This window comes from Molothrus aeneus, chromosome 4 (assembly GCF_037042795.1).
Source record: "Molothrus aeneus isolate 106 chromosome 4, BPBGC_Maene_1.0, whole genome shotgun sequence".
Taxonomy (NCBI): domain Eukaryota; kingdom Metazoa; phylum Chordata; class Aves; order Passeriformes; family Icteridae; genus Molothrus; species Molothrus aeneus.
In genome coordinates this window covers 61,397,743-61,419,008 of record NC_089649.1, presented here as the reverse complement: position 1 = coordinate 61,419,008, position 21,266 = coordinate 61,397,743, and the positions used below count along the sequence as shown (strand labels likewise).

Genomic DNA, 21,266 nt, shown 5'->3' with positions numbered 1-21,266 from the left:
AAATAACCACATGTACAGGCACATTCTGTTCCTGTTGTCATTTGGTGAAGGGCTTTCTCCTCTTCTCCATTTTGTTACTATTTGTTATAAACTCTAATAACATAAATATTCTATATTTCTACTGGAGAATATTTTTGGTGTGTACGAAAGAAAAATTTTTTAAAACCCCAATTTCTAAGCACACTAGAGAGAGGAGCACTGAGCCTGTCAGGTTAATGGGAGCCACTTGAAGTGTTACTCTCCTGGGTTTAAAGTCTCAGAGGACCCAGCTGCTTTCAGATTCCCAAACCATCACACAAAGTAAAATCAGGCCTTCTACTTCAGTACATATAATATATGTAAATACTCATCAAAGATGTGTCTACTGATGCATATTTAATATTGTCTAGGGCCCCCAGGAAGTCTGATTAAGAGTTATGAGCATGCATTTGCAAGTTGTTCAGTTGTGTGACTGCTAAAACACACAGTAGAAATTGGGGAGATGTTATTTTATGCTTTGTTGTTTGAAATAGAATTTAAGTCTTCAGGTAGCTTATAGTAATAAGATAGAGGTAGCTATACTTATACATTTCAAAGACTGATGATCCTGTAGCAGTTGACACAACTTACATATAATGCCAAATGAATGATAACACTATTTTTATGGTTTATTATTTGTAATTAAAATTTTCTGTAAGATTCTGTATCAATGCAAAGGTTTGGGGACCATATTCAAGTTAAGGGCAAAAATCATTTATGCTAGTTTCCACACAAATTGAAATTTGCTCAGTGAATTTAATGTAAATACAATATTACTAAAAACTGAGAATATGTTATTAATCTAAAAATGATGGCCCACTGAACTTCTGGAAGAATAAATGAAACCAAAGACCTCCCAAGCACTTACTGCTGCTATTTTGGTGTGTTGATAAGAAAGATGTTGTGGGTAAACTGCTGTGTAGTTGAAAAGATATTTGACTGTACAGTGTATAATGTAAGTACTGTCTATGTAAAAAAGATAAATGAATTTGGATACCCATGTAAGAAGTTACTTCTGTGATTTTTCTGCAAGAGAGTTATGTCAAAAAGGTATATCTGGAAATTAGAATTTAATCAATTACTACTTTGAAATTCAGAACCGCATTTTCCACTTTGTATTTTAGTAATCCTGAGAGGGTGAACAGGGATGTGACAAGGAGCACTATGATGTTATTTGTAGTGGGCTGGTTTGTACACTGAGCATTAGCTTTCCTCAGAGGGGATCACAACGTCTTCCTGGGAGCTCTAGCACCTGCGTGGTTCTCCTGAGCTGTTAGTATTTACAGTCAACAAAATAAATGTTTGTATGATAAACTGAATTCTTTGTGCACTATGTGATTTTTTAGAAAATTATTTAATTACTACTTTGTCATTTAGATGCCATGGTAGTGATGATGATTTAAGAATAATTGTGGAATGTTCATTCTGGGAGGCAGCCCCTGAATGTGTTTGTAAAGGGAAATAATGAATCAAAAGATCTAAGAGAATTATTCCAGAAAATTTCCTGAAGTCTATTTCAGAGCATGAGATTAGAAGATTATTGTTAGAAAAATTATGTGAAGCTTGGTTTATAACAATTTATGTGGAATTTCAAAGTAACTGTCAATGGCTTTTGTTAATCCCTCTTCTGGCTGGACCTGTCAGTATTCCCCCAGAAGTAACACAAAATTAATAATCCATTTCTGCATGGTACATTGAGGTGTGTGCATAAGAAATTTTATGTTAAGTGAAGAAATCCTTAAAACATATAATGGCAAATATTTAAATAATATTAAATATATTTAAATGATGGCAAACAATAAGCCTAAAAGTATTTGAGTATGCAATATGCCAGATGGATGAATGTTCAACTGCCTCAGTGGGCTGGTGTGTAAATGCAGTTCTGCTGGAGTTCAGGTTTTCTCAGAAAGTGTAGTTGGACTCCATCGAGAAAGATGCAGGAATTTATCATCAATAGAGCAGATTGAACTGTTTTTTTACTTGTGTGGACTGGAGTAGTTGAAGCTGCAGTCTGATCTATCTGTTGAACCTTACCATGTGGGTATGTTTACCATATTCATGCATTGGGATGTCCACCCTAAGTCTGTGCATGCAACTCTTCATTCCTTGACCTTAGTAAAATGTTAGTTAAATAGTAAACTAGACACCAGATTTTATTTTCAACATTTCTTTCACTTGCCTCAAAAATTCTTGACAAGTGTCATGCCTTTCAGTACTCATTTTAGTATGTTATAGCATCACAACCATGAAGACCTTGTTTATTACATGAAATGCATTTTTGTGCATGAATGGAAAAAGGTAGAGAGAACAGTACAACATGAAATTGTCGTAGACAGTAAGTAGAAAAACTAAAATGTTTAACAAAATGCTAATTGGACTCAATATAATATCATAATATTTAAGATTGGCATTTCAAGGATATTTGATGGGCTAGGATATCCAGATTTCATTGATTCCTTATGCAACATCAGTGTGCAAATATCTTCCTGAAAAAGAATTCATCATCCTCAATACTTTAGTAAAGGCATTTAGATTTTAAATAAATTATCCCTTGAACCTAGAAGATAATTTGATCTAGAGTTAGTATGGCACATTAAGTGTTGGATATTGTTTTAATAGACCTTTTAGAATAGCATAAGAAAGGTTATGTAAATAGATTTCTCTGTAGGAAAAACAAGAGCAAATCTGGCTGTTATAATCCATTAAATCTGAATGTCCAGCTATGGCTGGCCATGAGGTTTTGTAGCTTGGCTCTTTAAAGGGATATTTGATGAGGCCTTTTGAAGCCATGGGAAAACCTAAAAGGAAAGATGTGTTTTGGAACAAGTGATTAATTGGAAATACAGTTTCCAAATTGAGTATATAATGTCTTACATCACTTCCCTTCCTCCACAGCCTTGCATTCCTTGCTAATACACAAACACTGTGTATTAGCCGGATTCTCAGATTTTTAGCAGAGGGTAATTAACTTTATATTGCTGCAGCTTCTTTTTGGTCATTTGGGGTGGTAAAATCATTTTCAGCCCTTTCTCCCTTTGTATTGCACTACTTAAAATTGGATGATTTTGCAAGAAATTTTCCAAACCGTTGCAATGGAAAGCAATAGTTTTGAGTTCAGCTGAGTAAATAAATGTTTTAAAAATGACATAAAGCATATAACTGTGGTAACCCACAATTGCTACATGTAAAGATTTTAAAGTACATGCTAGCTGAAACATACTAGGAAACAAAAGACTGCTACAGGAAAGAACTTTTATTTTCACTGTATAAAATGCTGTACATCCTTGAAACATTTATGATGGCTTTATTTTTCAGTGTGTGACCATTTTATACTTGAATGTAAAATGATGTCTGAAATCTAATTATTGTAAGCATTCACTTGTCTTCCTTAACGAAACATATGTATTTTCCTCACAGGATTCAAAATGGGTAGAAGAAAAGCAGCTGTTAATTAGAACAAATCAGGAGTTGCTAGAGAAGGTATGTGGGAATATTTTCACCATTGCTGCCCTTTGTCATAGAAGAAATTGAATGCACTAAGTACTATAAAATCAGCATGAAATTGCTTTATTTCTCATCAGAAACAGAAATTTAAGTAAAAATCTCTGATTAAAGTACCAACATGCTTTTATATTCTTCAGGAATCAAAGCTGCTTTTTATTTGAAATTACATGGATAGCCACCGGTGCAGCCCAAGCTGGCTGAGGTTTCTAGTGTCCAATAAAATACACAGATGCACAAAGATTGTTATTGTCCTGACCACAAGCAAAATTGCCTGCTCCCTTCAATGTTTTTATAGTTTTTCCACACATTAAGTAATACTGATTGATTTAAGGTTTATTATATTAACTCTCTGAACTACTCAGAGCTGCGCATCTGCATTGTTCTTTGTTGATAGTAGAGGGAAAGTTGGCTAGTCAACTCAGGAAGATAAATAACTGATATTGTTAATTAGTAGCTTAATATTAATAGAATACAAATAAGATGACCAAATAAAATATCATGATTAAAAGTAGTTAAAGACAGGTTTAATTTACTTGGGCACTTACATGGGCACTATAAATGTTAAAGTACGTTATGCCAGATGTTACGCTTCTATTTAGTTTTGTACAAAGTAAAAGATCACCCAGTTAAACTAGACAGTAGACCAAAGCCATTAGTTGGCATAATTAATAGCCAGTATTGAATTTCTATTTTGTCTTTGTTAGTACCCCAAGGCAAAATTCTGGCAAATTAAAAAGTAGTCGTTAAAACCACACCATTATTCTCTTTCATATACTATAAAAAATTAGATGTCTAATTAGGCAAATACAATGAGAACAGCCTACCCAAATGTTAATGTAATTCAGTTTCATTTGCTGGATTTTAAAAGAAAACTTCCACTGCTTAACTTATTTAGATACAACATTCATATAAGTTTTATGTTACTTCCAGATTATTACTCTAAGAGAACATTGACCATTTTCTGCTGACTGCTCTCAGAAATACTTTCTGATAGACTGCTTTTCTTATCTCTGTGACACAGCCTGATGCACAATGAAAACTGGAAATAATTAACAGTTTTGTCTAAACCCCTGCTTACTACTGTAAGCAGTATTTTTTCTAGTGCTTACAGGGTTACCATGTTGTGTTTGTCTCACAGATTTACAGAATGGAACAAGAAGAGCATCAGCTGAAGAATGAGATGCAAGATGCAAAAGACCAGAATGAGCTGTTAGAATTCAGAGTGCTAGAGCTTGAAGTAAGAGATTCTCTCTGTTGCAAACTCTCAAATGGAGCAGAAATTATGTTTGAACCCAAGCTGAAATTCCTGTAAAGATTACTGATGTCTGGTGCATGTTTAAGGGAAGTCACTTAGGTATCTATTTTTTAAATGTTGTATCTTGGGATAATGAAATTGATGCCACTGCCTTAATATGTTTTGGAGAGAATGCTCACTAATGTTTATAAAGATGTAATATAGCTAATATAAATTGCATTTAGTTTGGTTTTCATCTAATAAAATATTTTGTTTTGCAATATTTTGCCTTTTTTATTTGTTTCATTTCCATAACTGCTCCTTTCCTGCATGTAAAATCACCTGGTATGTATTCTACAGCCTTGGCTGACATTGATTAAATTAACACACCTTCTCACATCTTGCATGCAATGATCTCACTAAAGATCTGACACGTCCATCACATCAATGTAGAATTGCTTTAAATTACATTAATTTAATGTTGACAACATTCATATTAAGTAAATTTGTCATAAAAAGAACACTTTTTGATAGCAGATTCCAAAGAATTCCTCTTACCTTAAATCCATTTTCTCATGGTTTAAAGTGGTCATGGACTGGAAATAATTGGCTTCAGTCAATGAAAAATGAAAAAAAACCCCAAACCTCTGGCAATGCCAAAGAAAAGTGGTAAAGCAGAAATATAACTTCTGTGTGTCAAACTGATATGTTGCCTATACCAAGCAAATTCCATACTTTGCATAAATGAAATAAGCAAAATTATTTGTTATTAGCACTGAACATGTAGCCTGTGGTTACAGCTGAAAGCAATGGTTCTCATCCCCTCACAAACTGGGCTCATGTGGAATTTAGTAACACTGAAGTGTCTGTGTGTGATGCACAGTTGTCACATGGTTGTATTGCCTGATGACACATTGTTCAGTTTCAAAGATCACCAGCATTCTTAACACTGCTTAGAATAAACTCTCTGACAAACCTGTCATTGTCACTCCTCCATTTTTATCACCCAGCACGTTTCTCCAAAAACCTCGGCATGTGTAACTTCTCTGATAAAGATGAAAATGTCCTGTCTCCCTGTTATGTGGACGTTCTTTTTGTCTGACATTTCTTAATCTTTTTTTCATCCTTTATCAGCCATATGTTTTGATGTCATAGCCCATTATATTCAAAATTATGAATTTAGGTTACTAGAATTTCAGTAGATGTTCAGAAAAATAGAAATGCTTTCTAATAGGTATCTTTATAACTTATGGAAGGACTGTAAAGACAAATAGAGAACAATTCAGGATTTGAATTGGCTGTTGCACTAGAAATTGCTTCCTAAAGGGTGGGTGTTATTAGAAGTAAAACTGTCCAAAACAGATTTCTTAAGGAAAGAACAAATATTCTTCAATAGCTCCTTCATGAGGAGCTATTTTCACATGGAAGAATCACATCAAAAACAGCTCACTACATCATGTAAGGTTTTGTCATGTGCCAAAGCTTGGAAAAATTCTTTCACAGAATAACAATGGAAGTATTTTTGTGTGATTGCGAGAAAAGATTTTTTCCTTTGTAGACAAGCATGTAGGCACCAATGTGACTGACAATGCAATGCTTTAGGAAAACCATCAGTTCTACTGGTAAGCAGGACAGTATTTTTTAGCAGTTATTCAGATTAAAATTAGGTAAAGTATAAAAAAATGATTTATTTATCAATTAAAGCAAGCAAGTTTAGGTAAGATGAATGCAATAGCAACTGATGAATTTTTAACAATATCTAAAATCATAACTGAATTTGGATAAGAAATAAAGTTCTGGTTTTGGTTTACAGCAGCTAAGACATTATTTAAGCCCATTTCAGAATTAGACTGTTGATGTAAATATTCTTTCAAAAAAACCTCAGAGGGGGGAAATTGAAGAGGCTACAGAGATTTTTCGCTCTACACTGTAGTTTCAAATTATGTTTAACCTAATTAATAACAAGATTTGCCATGCTTTGTAACATCTTTATGTGAATGGATGCAGCTTGTCTGCCATATCAATTAAAGCACCTCATTTGTGATTTAGGAAATGGAGTAATACAGGGATGGTCATAGGAGCTGAAGTATTTGTAGTAGTGGTCTCTCTCAGAAAATGAAGCTCATGATGCCAAAGCATCCCCTTGTAACATGGAGATGAAATCTGGTGTTTCTTGCTCATGTTCTCATGGCCAGAGAGAATTCAGAGTAAGACCCAATGCATAGGTTGCCCAGAGCCTTCAGTCCAGTCATTTTTCACAGGCAAATGAAAATTTAATTTAGCTAAAAATTGCTTTTTTGTTATGCTATATCTGCCTTCTGAAGAAATAATAGGTTAGTATTTTGAAGAAATGCATGGAAGTCATGTACATGGACCAGTTAAGTTTTAGATATTCTAAATATCTTTAGATAGATGGGAATTTATAATTTTTTGTTTTGTCACAAAGAACATCATAACTGTAGATTAGTGCTACCTTTCAACATTTTCTGACATCTTGGCTTTTGGAGTGAATATGAATGGGAATTTTAAATGCTCTAATAGGAAGGTAGTCTGTAGAATAAACAGGGACCAGACACATAGGTTTAACTTTAGTGAGAAAATATTCAACAATACTGTTTCATGATGGAGTTTAATTTTTTTTTTTCTGCAGATTTTTCTTTCTAAATTTTTTTTAGCGTTCCATGAAAGAAAACAGTAGTTAAACAAGGTTAGAATCAACATAAAAATCTGCAGAGTATTTCAGGGCTCCAGTCAATTAGGGCCAGTGTTGCAAGGGTTCTGCAGCTGGGGAGTGTCAGGTAGCTTTGCAGAAACTGTGTGCATGGAATCAGCTGGCAGCCAACACTATGGTTGTATTTAGCCAAAATTCTTCAAATATGGTAAAAGAGGAAATAGACTAGATTTGGAATGAGAGTACGAATCTGCCTTTTTAATGTACAAGTATGTTTTGTAAAGGTGGAGGAAAAATGTTCATGTATATTCACAAATGTTGTTTTTAAACAAATCTTTCCTCAGGAAAGAGAGAGAAGGTCACCAGCATTTAATCTTCATATAACCACCTTCCCTGAAAACAATGGAAGTGCACTTCAACTGTTCTGCCATCAGGAAGGAATAAAGGTATATGAGAGAAACACTAGAAACAGTTGGATGGCTAGGAAACTTTCTTGAATGACCAGTCTAATATCCAAACAAATGGTTTGACACTTACAAGGGAAGAAAATGCAAAAAAAGAAAAAAAATTAGAAAAAATATTTTTAACTGGGGAAACAGTTTCATATTCTCATAGGAATATGATCTGGTCATGTCAGGAGATCCTTAGTGAAACTGAAGGCTGGTCAATCAAGATAATTTACATTTAGTCTAGGGAAGAATGTGGATGTTGAAGTGATTCCTTGTCAGGCTTGCTACTGTACATGGTTCATGATATTAAATGTCTTCATCTGAGTTCAGAAATATGACATTCAGTCCTTATTTTACACCAAATTTAGTGAAGGCTTTTATTTGTTGAATTAATATGCTTAAGTTATTTGCCAAGGCCAAGGCCTTGAAGCATGAGGTGCCTGACCCAGAACTCATTCAGATAGGTGGGACTCTTTTAGAACAAGGACAAGATAAACATCACATTATCCCTTGATTACCTTCTGATATAAGGAAGCAAGAATTACTCTTTTCACTCCTGTTCCCCCATGAACAGGCCATTTCTGCAACTTGATTTGCATGCTGGTTCACTTAAGATTGAATTCAGACTTGTGTTGTCAGTAATGTTACACAACAGGGCTGGGTAACTTTTCTACAAGTAAATAAAGCATAATCTCAGTGCCATTCACTAGTGATTAATGGTTGAATTTTTAGTTGTGTTTACAAGTCCCCTTATAGGAGGCTTGATGCTATTCAGTGCTTTAACGAGTACAGCATGATCTCTAGGGGAAATAAACAGAAATTGTCCCTGCATATTTTAGGAAGTTGATTAGTCTGAAAGGAAAGAGTTAAAATCTGCTTCTTACCTACAGATTTGGTTGGAGTCTCATCTCCCAAAGCACACCAAGATTAATCAGTTAGCACATCACCTACTAATAGAGCCAGGCCCACTTTTATCTTACCTGTTGTTCTAATCTGCATATTGGCTGTAGCAGTATCCATAATTCCCTTTTTTCCATTGCCATCTGTGATATGCTTTAACAGGTGGATTTTTTTCAATCTGCCTTTCAGTTTGCTTACCTGGAAGATGGGGCAGTCACCTAAACTGGGCAGACTGAAATAGTTGACCTTTTATCTGTTTTCAATGCTTTTAAAAATTGTTAGCCATCAGTAGCAATGCAGATTCCAGAATGATGCAAAATCTGATTTAGTTTCTGATTCTTCTTTTATGCACCATATGGAAATAAATTATTAGAATGATTATTTCTGGCTGAATAGATGCACATAAATTCCATTCTTCACTAATGTAACTCATTGGCTAAAGAAGTTTCTGTTCAGCATTGTCAATGCTGATCATAATCAATAGTTTTGTTTTTAACATCCATCCAAATACAAGTGTATTAGGATCTGCACCATTCCAGGGTTAGTGACGGGCACAGTTAAATAGCTCATGTAACATTTGGGAGCACCCCTGAAGTTTTTGGGAAGAGATGGAGGGGACCTCTCAGAATAGAAAAACTTGAAAACTGCACATGGCCCTGTGACATATTGGCCTTTTCTAAGTGCTGGATAGGAGTAGAAATTGATGGTGGCAGCATTTAACAAGACTCTTTTGCTTTATGTATGTGTATTAAGCATTTTGGACTGACATGGACTGGTCTATTCCCATGCTCTCAAGGCTTCCTGCCTTCAAACAGCAAGGCTGCATTACAGGCTGTCAGTGGAAATGATCCCTGGTCCATTTTAACTTTGATGTGTTAACTTGCAGACCAAACTTGGGATAGTTCAGGAGAATGTGATTACCTCTGGTTAAACAGTTCCATGACCCTTTTCAACAACTTTTTAAATTCTAAAATACAAAAAATCATGGAATATGCTGAGTTAGTTAGTTTAAATAGAGTTCTGGGGCCTAGGAATGGATCCTGGCACAGTGTGAAATACAGACATCATGTGAATTTTATCAGGAAAAGGTTCTTCACCCAGAGAATGGGCACTGAACAGCTCCTCAGGGAACTGGTCACAGCTCCAGCCTGACAGAGTTGAAGGAGTGTTTGGACAATGCTCTCAGGCACATGCTGTGACTCCTGGGGATGATGATGTGTAGGGCCAGGAGTTGGACTCAATGATCCTGATGCATCCCTTCCATCTCAGCATATTCCATGATTATGTGATTCCATGAATTTATTCCTCTCTTTTTTGAATCAGAGGAGTTGTTTTCTTTTTTTCAGTGGCTGAGCCTTAATAAGGATGGACTGTTCAGTTCATTATCTGAGAGCTGAGTGGCAGAGAAATGTGGCTTTCTAATCAGAAAGATGATTATGAGCTGATAAGCTGTTTGGAGGAGGATGTTCAGCCCACTGTGCACATTCCCTTCTGCCACTGTAAGGCTGATTTGAAACTCCATGTTTTTGTTTAACAAAGAAAATAAAAAGCAAATCACCAAGCAAATCTTCTTAGTAATTATATGTTCATGCTCTCTGTCCTTGTAACTTCTGTAGCTTGATGTGGCTGATGCTCCACTCCAAACAAACAAAAAAAAGTCTTTTAAGCCCTTTCTCTTTACGTCTTTTAAACCTGTTTATCGGTTTTGATCTTTCCTCTACACACATTAGCAGGATGAGAAGTGTGAATGATACAGAAGCATTCTGCCCTCATGCACAGCTATCCAGGTTGCTTGTTGTAATTGAGAGTGACTTTTGGTTTTGTCTTAAAATACCAATAATTACTTTCGTAATTGTGATGCAAAACTATGTTTCACTTACTTACATTTGAAGTCTTTTCACACACAGAAGAGAATAAGGGGTACATAAAATGTAGCATATAAAAACTGTTTCTGACCTACTTCATAAAAATAAGTGTCAAACATCTTTTTTCAGGACGTGAATATATCTGAACTTATGAAGAAGCTAGATATTCTTGGAGATAATGGGGTAACAATTTTTTACTTTTAAATGTACTTCCAGTTTCATGGTTAATTTAAAGCTTTTTTTTTTTTTTCCAGAGCAGATACTAACATCCAAGACAGTGCACAGGGTGATTTTTCTATGCCTGTGTTTGTATGAAGAATATGAATGGTTAGGAATGGCTTTTAGAACATGAACTTTTGTAGTTAAACTGATGGTAGTGAAAAGAGTATTTTTTCAAGGTAGGATTTGGTCTTGACCAAATGATAGGCACTGCAATAGGCAAAGTGAAAAGATGCAAAACAGAAGTCAAAGCCAGACCAAACTGTGAATTATCCCTCTTGAGTAGCTATAGTAGCACCTTCTGCTGTGAAGGCTGCCACTGCCAGGAGTGGATTTTCTGGGAAAAAGGCAAGGAAAACTGTCTCCCCTTTTCCCTCTTTATTGCTAAGTACAGTATGAAATCTTAGTCACACATTTGAGGCAGAAACATCCAGGGAGCTGAGTCCAGTTTATAGCTAGATTTAACAGATTGAGGTTTTTTTAGTTTTAAGTTCTAGATTTGCATGTTATGTTGCAAGTCCTGTGGAGATTTCTATGGCACTTACTCTTTGCATTGTTTTCTTTAGTTGGAAGTCTGAAGTGCATGAAGGTGAGATTCACTTGCTGCAAGGCTTAGTCCAATGAACTGGCAAAAACAGGGAAAAAAAATTGCAAAATCCCTGACTGAAACCACTTAATTGTAATTGAATGATCTGTTTCATTGAATGATCTGTTGAAAAAGTGTTGTGGGGCTGGTATGCTGAAATAAAGTGGAACTAAGCATCCTTGGTTTAATTTTCAGTACTTTCAATCATGGGATGCTTTTTGGTCATGTCTATAATCCTAAATGGTACAACTGTTTTACTTTTTGAAGTATGGTTAAAACTTACTGCTCATGTTAAAGAATGAATTTTTAATGCAATTTAAAATGTATCTTTTTGTATTTTAGAATTTGAGAAATGAAGAGCAGGTTGCAATAATCCAAGCTGGGACTGTGCTTTCCCTCTGTGAAAAGGTAGAATTCAGTAAATATTTTTCTCTGCTTAAAACTGGCCATGTCTTGTAAGATACCTCATAACATTGCCAGGGAAGCATGGCTTTTCTGTTCAGGTCATCTGGATTGGAGCATGTGTTCATCCTTACATCAATGTTGGGATTGTGATGTCTTGAGGTAAAGCCAAACTTAAGAAAGAAACCCAGTTTAAAAATAAAAACATGTTTTGGAGATATTCCCTTAGCATAAAGTACTAAAAATCCACTTAACAGAAGAGACTCCATTCCCAGAAGTGCTGTGTCCTCATTGCTCTGGGAGCAGGTGTAAGGTGCCCATGGTCCCTTTTGGGCTCATTCCTGTGGATGATGGAAAAAGCTCAGAGTACTCTGTGGTCCTCTCCTCTGTAAATTAGTGGACATAGAGAAAAAGTAGTTTGCACAAGACAGCCAGGTCACTCATTTCTGTATGGCTAGTTCTTTACTTCCAGGGAATATAATCTGTATATGAAAGGGGTGACATTTAGAACTAAGACTGACTTGCGTATTTCTCTGAAGAAGCTCTGTGCATCCTTTTCATATGTTTCCATTAAATCTTTCCTGATGTATTGTTGAAATTCAGAATATTTTAAATTAAAATTTGAGCAGTTTAATAATTGCTTTAATTGATATAATTTTGATAATCTACTTATCTAAATACCTTCAGGTAAATAATCTACATGAGGTAATTTAATAATCATTAATTTAAATGAATAATTGCTATAAGCAAAATAAATGGGGAATAGGGCTAAAATGCCTATGTTTTTTCACTGTGCTGTGGCATTAAAAGAGAAGGAATTTTAGCACTTCACATCCAAAAAATGAAAGGAGAAGAACCCCACTATAAAAGGCTAAGATATAGACTCCCAAAAATACTGTTTGTGTCTCCTGTGCCCCTTTATGAAAGGGTAACAGGCATAGAATGTTCAGAATCAACATTTAGTTTTGCATATCATCTGCATACCTTAAAAAAATTAGATCTCTAATTTTTGCAAATAGCCCTTCAGTTGATTGAGGGTAGCTGTGAGAGATGGTCAGGATTTCCCATTTCCATTGATTTCAAAATTCAGAATGCTTGAATATCCGTGATGAGGCTTTCCTTAGGAATATCTTCAGCTTGTCACCTTCAAAACGAAAACAAAGATGGTGAAAATAGAGTCTCTGGGGAATATTGTGTTCCTGTTAATTTTTTTTCTGTAGGAAGCTAACCTGCTAAGCAGATAAAACAAATTTTCTTTTTTCCATTGGTCTTTTAAATAGTGGAAGGTTCAAAATTATGAAGTAATGAATTCATATTTCATAAGTTGTAAACTGATGTTTGAAATTTCCTGTGTAAATCTTGGGGGAAAAAGCTAGTATGTCATTCATTCCTTTGAGTCTGAGACCTAATGAATTCACCAAAACACGCAATTAAAGGAGTTGATGTGCAAAGGATACCAAAAGACTTAAAGCAGATATGAGTAGCCCAGTGTTAGTAAACAAGGCAGTTGAGCAAAGCAATAATTATCAGTGGCAAATCTGCTCTCTGTAAGCTAGTCATGGGTCCTTATTGAAGACCAGTAGAGGAATTAAATGAAATAATTCAGAACTGACCATTTCCATCCATTCCAATAAACTTAAATGGAAATATTAACATAATCCTGGTGACAGTAATTAAGCAAGAACCTTGTATCCATGCATTTAGCTGTTATGATGTGTAATTTTTACCTTTGGAATGCAATGGCTGTTTTTCATTCTGATTGTTTTGAGTGTTTCCATAATGGCAAGGGATTCATAGTAGCAACGACAAGAGTTTCCATCTGTCTGTCTGGTTTTTTTTTCCCTCTACATTACCAATGTTTTACAACTGAGCCTTTTCCCACAAAGAGTGCAGCAAACTGTGCAGAATTAAGTGTTGAGTTTTCCACCTTGTATTTTGTTTCAATTGCCCTCTGGAAAAATGAAGGACTGGAGTGAGATGATGGTTTCACAAATCAGGCCAACAAGCATTTGAGTAAGAAACAATCAGGTTGATTTTGCATTCTTGACCCAAATCTATTTTGTTTCTTGAACTTTACAGGGGGAAACCCAATTTTATTTTCTGTAGGAAAGCAACCTACACTTGTTAGTCTTTAGTGTGTCTCTGCAGTCCTCCATTCTGCCTGTGCTCTCACAACCTGTTTATTCATGTGTGTCTCCAGAGTGAATAGATAGCATGGGAGGAGTATATGCCTGGAAGTGCTGGCAAGAAACTTGAAAAATGTTTGGTAGAACCTTTTTCAAAATCTCTGTTCATTTTATATTTTTTTCTCTTCACACTGCTGTAGTGGTTGAAACAGATAGAGGGGACAGAAGCTGCACTGACACAGAAGATGTTAGACCTGGAGAATGAGAAGGTAAGAAACAATAGCTAAAAATTCATTTAGCTAAAACTCATGTAAGGGTTTGTGCATGTATTTCATCCCAGGCAGGTTTCCTGCCTTTCTCTGCTTGACAGAGATGGCTTCATGGTAAAATAGGCAAGTGGTTTTTAGAACAATCTATTGCTTGTATTCTTTGGGGTGAGACAAAATTTTCAAATCTGTATAGAACAAAAATAGCAAAAATAGATATGAATTAGGGCACAAAGGCATAGCTGGAGAGCACATTAACCGGTGCAAAATTGTCTCTGTACTTTCTTTGTATATTAATTTGTCAGGCAGCAGCATTATCTTTATAATGTTGGGGTCATGCTAGTAGAATTGGCAAGGGTATTTCTTTGCTCTCTGGTACTCAGCTTCTGGACAAGCTGTCAAGACCTCTTACTCCAGGTGACCTTTCTTTCCCCATGGCCTTCATGCCTAAAGAGAGAATGTTCTCTCAAAAAGCAGTTCTGTCTTGAAAAACAAACTGACCTTGTTTTTCCATATGTTGAACAGTTTTAGAAGGAGTGTTTGGTTTTATTGGTTTACCATGTATGCTGTGCTTCACATCTTCCAATGGCAATCCAAACACTGAATAATCCTCACCACACCTTTACAGGTAGATAAATAAGCAGCATTGCATTCCTCCTAAAGAATGGGACAATGAGACAGGGAGGTTAAGTGATTTGCCCAGGGCCACTGAAGAAGTGTGTGCTTGAGCCACAAACAAAAATATAAGTGCTCAGACTGTGTTCTCTGTTGAGTGTAACCTGTCACACTGATTGTACTTTAACACAGATAAGATACTTTCCACATTTAGTATTTCTTTATTTTTAAGTCTTGTTATGGAAAAATACAAAGGCTTGGGGAAGGGAAAGTAGCCACAAATAAAAGATTCTAATGTAAAGAAAAATGGAAAAAATAGGGGTGTTTGTAACTTGATATATTATCTTCCCCTTTATTATCTGTGATGTTTTCAAGTCTTACCATGGATAGCCCTTGCATCTATTTTTTTAGCACAGCAATCTGATTGACTCAATGAGTTGAGAAATTATATTCTAGCATGATACTTTTAGAAAGACTGAGCACTGGTGTAGTTGTCCTTGAAACCCATGTTAAGGGTTTGAGGTCCTATTCTTGTTTCTTTCCCTCTTGCTTTCTGTGGGCAGCCTTTACTTTCCCTTTTGAGAAGTAACATGATCAGGGCAGCTGCATTGCTATTCTGGGCTCTGGTGGTAGCTCTGACCCATTTTATAGTCTCAGACAATTGAATCTACCTCTGTGGTGTCAGACACTTGTAAGAAAGTCAGGACCAGGCCTGTTCTTTGCTGTGCACTCCCAGTGCATGGTGGTGTTTCATCCTGTACAACAACCTTGCAGTTGCTGTAATTCATCCATGTCAGAAAATGAGCCACCTGGGTAACCATGGGGGCATTCAGTTGCATAAATGTGGTGTCTAATACCATATCACATTCTCCAGAGTTCTGAACTCAAGAGTTCTGGAGATGTCCACAAAGGGCTGAAAAATATGTCCTACAGGACTTGTTGGAGGCCCTTTCCTTTCAGGACCAGTAGCATATTTAGAATATTCTGGAGCAGAAAGATTCTGAAATGGCTATCATGGCGATAGATGCCCATCTGTTCCCAACCAAATTCCAGCCCCAAGACCAAGGTCTGACTTAAATTTTGGGTTTTCCTTGAATATTAATTAATAGGTAATTAAAAGAACTTCAAGTTTACAAAATAAATTAATAGTAAATATTATACTTCTTATACAGAGAACAAATAGCACCTTGTTCCTCTGAATCCTCTAATACTGGTCTTATATGTTGCTACTGTTACCACTGGCAACTGACAGAAAAGAACAAAAGTAAACAATCCTTGTAAATCTTAGGTATCTTGAAAACTTCTTCAGCTACTCACTCAACCTCTCTGGGCATCACTTCACCTGTTTCAGTTTGGCCTCCTGCCTGTACAAGCTGAGGACTGAGTTGTTACTTCAGCTTCAGTAACACATCACAGGATCATGCTGCAGAATCCAGCTGTGGATAACCCTGCATGCTTGGGTTTCCTCCCTAAAAGAACACATTAGACAACAGCAAGTAGGGCATGCCCCATGACTTCCTTAAGGGTAGTATTTCCATGGGATATTTTCATAAAGTGCCCTCTCTTGTGTTTCTCTTTTCCCTCCCTTGGCCCTGTGTAAGGTACAGCTTTTGGACCACATGCATGTACATCCCCACTCACCTTTTGCTGCACTTCTGTCAGGTCCAGGCAGGTTTATGCACTGGTGTAGAGGTCAATGCTTTCTAGGTACAGCTTGTTAATATGATACACAGATTTGAAGTGCTAATATCATAAATTTGATATTCCAAATATCCTTAGGATGAACATGGTCGTTTGCTATGGGTTTTCTTTTGCTTTCAAGTGGAAAGCTTGCATAAAAATTATGGCATTTATGATTCTTCATGAATTAGGATAAAGAACAAACACTCCCTTGTTTTTATTATTGCTCAGGACCTGTTCAGTAAACAGAAGGGTTATTTAGAGGAAGAACTCGACTACAGGAAGCAAGCTCTGGACCAGGCATACATGGTAGGAAAAGAACAGTCATTAATTTTTTTTGTTTGAACAGATCTGATAAAATGGATAAAATGCAGGTTTTGGTTGTTTTGGGTTTTTTCTTTTAATTATAAATAGGACTCTTTTTTACTTTATATCTTTTTTTTCCTGCCAGACTAGAAATCAACTATTTCTTAAACAAAAGTTTAGGAAATGGATTATAGTACTTACAAGTGTAATATTTTTGCATTGCATTTTTTATTCTATGATATGCAAACCTCTTGTTGGTACATCTGGAAGCTGGTTTATGTGTGAAAAAAAACCATGACTGCTAAAATACACCAAAAATTACTTTAGAACTTTTCCCATATTTCTTTTCTGGAAGCATTTGTAAGTATTACTGCTGCTAACCTATCCTAAGTCAGGAATGCCTGTTCTTCCCATGCAATTCCTTCCTGTGCGATCCTATCCAATCTTACCCTTCCTCATTTTCAAAAGGGAAGCTGCAACCTTGCCTTTTCTCAGGCTAAACAATCAGGAATTATCCAGGAATTGGTAGAACTACACACACAACTTTGCTGATAGTGAGACTTTGGGAAATCATAAACATAATGGCCTGAAGCACTATTTATACACTGTAAATGTTTCTTATGTGGAAAATGTTTTCAGAGAAGAAGCAAGGTCTAGTGCTCAGAGCAGATAACAGAGATAAAAGCAAGCAAGCACTATTTCTAGCACTGTGACCTTGGGCAAGCCATTTAACCTCTCTGTGCAGCTGTTTATGCATCACTAATATGGATGGAATTACCTACCTCACAAAGGTGTTCTGAGGGCCAAAGGGATGTGGTCAGATGCTCTTGATCCAATTATTGTTAGTCTGGATGCTGGTTTTTGATAGGATCATGCTAACCCCAGTAATCAAGGCAACACTGCCACGATTCCTTCCTTTCCTCTTGGGAGTACGATTCTCCACGTGAATCTGAAGTTCTCCTGTGTTGTGGGCTCTGCAAAGTACTGCATGAGAATCATGTTAGGAATCTGGCAGACAGCAAGAGATGGATGAGGGATTAGTGTATACAAGTGTTCCTTCCTTCATTGCTTATGGCAACTTGGAGCTAAGCCAGTGACACAGACTGTGAGCCATGGCTATCAGGTCACTAGGGCCACAGAGAGGGAAAGCGAGATTTCTGTTCACAGTTTTTCCTGTGGTCTTTTTATTTTATAGGATGGCTTAACAATTCAGCTGCAGTTGAAGGAAATCTGTTAGTTTAAGTTAAATTTGTAATGTTCAGCAGCAGGATTTGGAGTTTTATCAGGTACTGAATGCAGACCTATCTTCTGGATCTTTCTTAAATGGAAGAATCAATGATTTGCTAGAGCAGGACCCATCTCCCGGGTGTCCATCCGTGCCAGGAGGCTGCGCGCACTCTGTGTGGAATGCTCCTCACTGCTCACGCTTGCTGCTTTCTGTCGGTCTGTCCGTGTCCATCCTGCCCTCCTGCCTTGCTAGCCTCCTCCTCTAGCTCTTGGTGGGTTGTTTGCTTGCTGGATTCAAACGCCAGCCTGTCTGTGTATGCTTTGGGTTGCACTAGAAAATCCAGGAGCTGGAGGCCACGCTGTATAATGCCCTGCAGCAGGACCCAGGCCGGCGGGCCAGCGAGTCGCTGACGGAGGCGCAGCGGGAGGATCTGCGTGCGGCGGTAGAGAAGGTGCGGCGGCAGATCCTGAGGCAGAGCCGGGAGTTTGACAGCCAGATCTTGCACGAGAGGATGGAGCTGCTGCAGCAGGCCCAGCAGGTAATCCCGGTTCTCTCTCCTCCCCCTTGGTGTTGGTGTTACCTCTGTGGTTGCCGCCACTGCCCGTATGACAGCATCGCTTCACCCTCACCTCGTGGAGTTGTGTTCAGTCTGGTCTCTGTACAGCTCCCGTGCCAAGGAGCGTGTGGTGTCGGCAACTGGGCGTGCTGGGCATGGTGCACACTCAGAACAAGGCACTGTCTCACCACAGGGTGCTGTTGCACAACCTTTCGTGTGTGAGCAACCACACTGTCTTCCACAGGACTCCAATGGGAGCTTGTTGCAAGTTTGAGGCCTAAAGTAGAAAAGGTCAGAATGAAAGGTGTTAGAGTGTAACACTATGAAAGGAGTAAAGGCAGAAACAATTACAGGAATCCAAGTTTTTATTTTTCCCCTGTGGGAACCCAGAACATCCCTCTGGCTGTCCAGGACGGCCAGGACCCCTGCCAGGGGGCTCAGAAGCCCTGGCACAGAGCCCAAAACACCTGTGGTTTTGATTATGACCCGTGGAGCAAATTACCAACCTTATATGAAGATCATCAAGGCACAACAGTTTAAGTAGAATATTAGTGGAGTTATCACAGGGTGGAAAAGTAGATTTTAGGGGTTTTGGTATGGAGGTTCAGGAGGCAAGATGGAGGGAACTGGGTGTGTCCAGCTTTCTCCTTCTTCTTCTTCTTGGCCTCCATCTTCTGCTGTGATGTTGGCACTTTTAGATTGGTTTAGGGTAGAAGCTCACTGTCTAAATTAGGTAATAGGTATTGGAAAGTAATTGTAAACATTGTACATGTAGTTTTTAGTATAAAGACATAACACCACCCCGGGGGCAGGCAGTGGGCCTGGACTGTCCTGCTGGACAGACCTCGGCAGGGCAGGAGAAAATTTTTATAGATAAGACACAATAAACAACCTTGAGACCGAGAACTGAAGAGCTCTGACTCATTCTTCAAGTGCTGGGCTGGGTAAAGAGACTTTTAACAATCTCGGGGTCACAGCAACCCAGAAAGGCCCTGAGATTCCCCTTTTTATTTATTTTAGCTATTTATGACCTCTTTTAAATAAAATAAAAAAGGAAGTCTCAGGAAATCTTTTAAGAGGCCACTTACAAGCTTTCACTCTAAATTCATTCAGAAAAGCCTTGTCTGTCCAAACTGCTTCCTTAAGCACATTTATTGACAACTCAAATTTGGCAAGGTCCTGGCCTATAGAAGTGTGGTAATTATTTAGTGTTGGTAGCATTGCTAGTGTTTTTGTGCAAATATTCAGCGAAAGAAGAGAGCTGCATGTCTCAGGGTGTTAATTAATTACTTCAGCAGAAATAATTGTTTCCAAGGATTTTGGTTGTCCTTTACAGTAGAGTCTGGAAGTTGTAGGCAGATGTCCTAGATCTTGAGGACTCCTTGGCTACTTTCTGCGCAAGTCTGAAGTCACATATTGTAAATGTCAAAATGTGCTGTGCAGATGTGTCCAGAACAATGTTGATATTTCTGGTGCTGATTCAGGTGCTGGGGCAAGAACTGCTTTCAGTTTAGTTCCAAGCCTCTCTCTGTTCAGGTTGGCTTATAGATGAGTAGAGATGAAACAGATGAAACTGATGTAATGTGACCCAGCACTGTTGTGGTCATCTCCTGTCACCCTGCAGTGGTGGGAAGTGCTTATAGTGGCAGTCCCAGACCTGACCTCTGAGTTCCAAGAAGTTTCCTTTCTCTGCTCCTTGACTCTGTTGTGTTGGTTTGGAATGTCTAACATTGAGAGCAGATGAACTTGTTTAATGGGTTGTCACCTAGTTTTAGTCATCAGCAATGGTACAGAAAGCTGGAGAAGGTAGGCACCAGCTGCCACTAAAAGTGTCAGAAAGAGAGAGTAAATATATTCAATTGGGTAAATAAGGATGGAGGTAAATAAGAAGATTAATAGTTTAATGTTATTAGTGTAGCTGAAAACCAGTGAGAATGGAGTATTTTGTTAGTCTCTTAGGCAGTCCAATTTCCTAGCCAGACTGTTGATGTTTTATTCAAAACAATAACACTTCAGTAGGGTAAATATTGTTTGTGGATGATATTTAATGGGTATGATGACACTGTGTGTTGAGTAATGCCTCTACACCTAAATAATTGACAATTTCAGATTTTAACATCAGACTAGATATAGTTTGGTCCTTTGCTTTCACTAGGAATGTGGTTTAACACATTTTGTGTCCCTTGTTAGAGGGTATTTTTGGGGACCTGGGCAGAGCCTCTAAATTGAGTTCATGTAATAGTGGCAAATAGAAAGGAAAAAATAGGAGTAGATTTGTAAAGTGAAACAGTTGTCCCAGAGGAGACTCAAAATCCATATTTTATGTATATCTGGGGTTTAATTTATATTTTGTTCCAATTTGTTCCATGGCCTGCTTGCTATCAATTAGAGCACTTTATATGCACATCTGGAGCACATCTTCTGTTAGTCCAGTTCATGCATTTACAGATTGCTTCACAGCATAAAGTTAAATGTGCATAGGAAAAAAAAAAAAGCCAGCATAAACACAGCTTCATTAGCCATGGATGTTTATGTACCTGTCTCCAAACCCATTTTATAGGATGTCATTGGAGTTTCATGTTGTGCCCATCTCATTAGACATGCTAATGTTACAGCCCTACAGGACATGTTAAACTGAATT

At 37.4% G+C, this 21,266-nt stretch overlaps 1 protein-coding gene across 1 annotated transcript in view; it reads left to right on the top strand.

Annotated features, from left to right (window-relative positions):
- JAKMIP1 (janus kinase and microtubule interacting protein 1) overlaps positions 1-21,266 on the top strand; it is a 228,400-nt gene that overhangs the window by 101,650 nt on the left and 105,484 nt on the right. The window contains exons 14-21 of the mRNA XM_066548634.1: positions 3,436-3,498; positions 4,661-4,759; positions 7,772-7,873; positions 10,771-10,824; positions 11,789-11,854; positions 14,175-14,243; positions 16,767-16,844; positions 18,404-18,607. Of these exons, the coding sequence (XP_066404731.1) occupies positions 3,436-3,498; positions 4,661-4,759; positions 7,772-7,873; positions 10,771-10,824; positions 11,789-11,854; positions 14,175-14,243; positions 16,767-16,844; positions 18,404-18,607 (735 nt within the window). The remainder of the gene's footprint in view (positions 1-3,435; positions 3,499-4,660; positions 4,760-7,771; positions 7,874-10,770; positions 10,825-11,788; positions 11,855-14,174; positions 14,244-16,766; positions 16,845-18,403; positions 18,608-21,266) is intronic.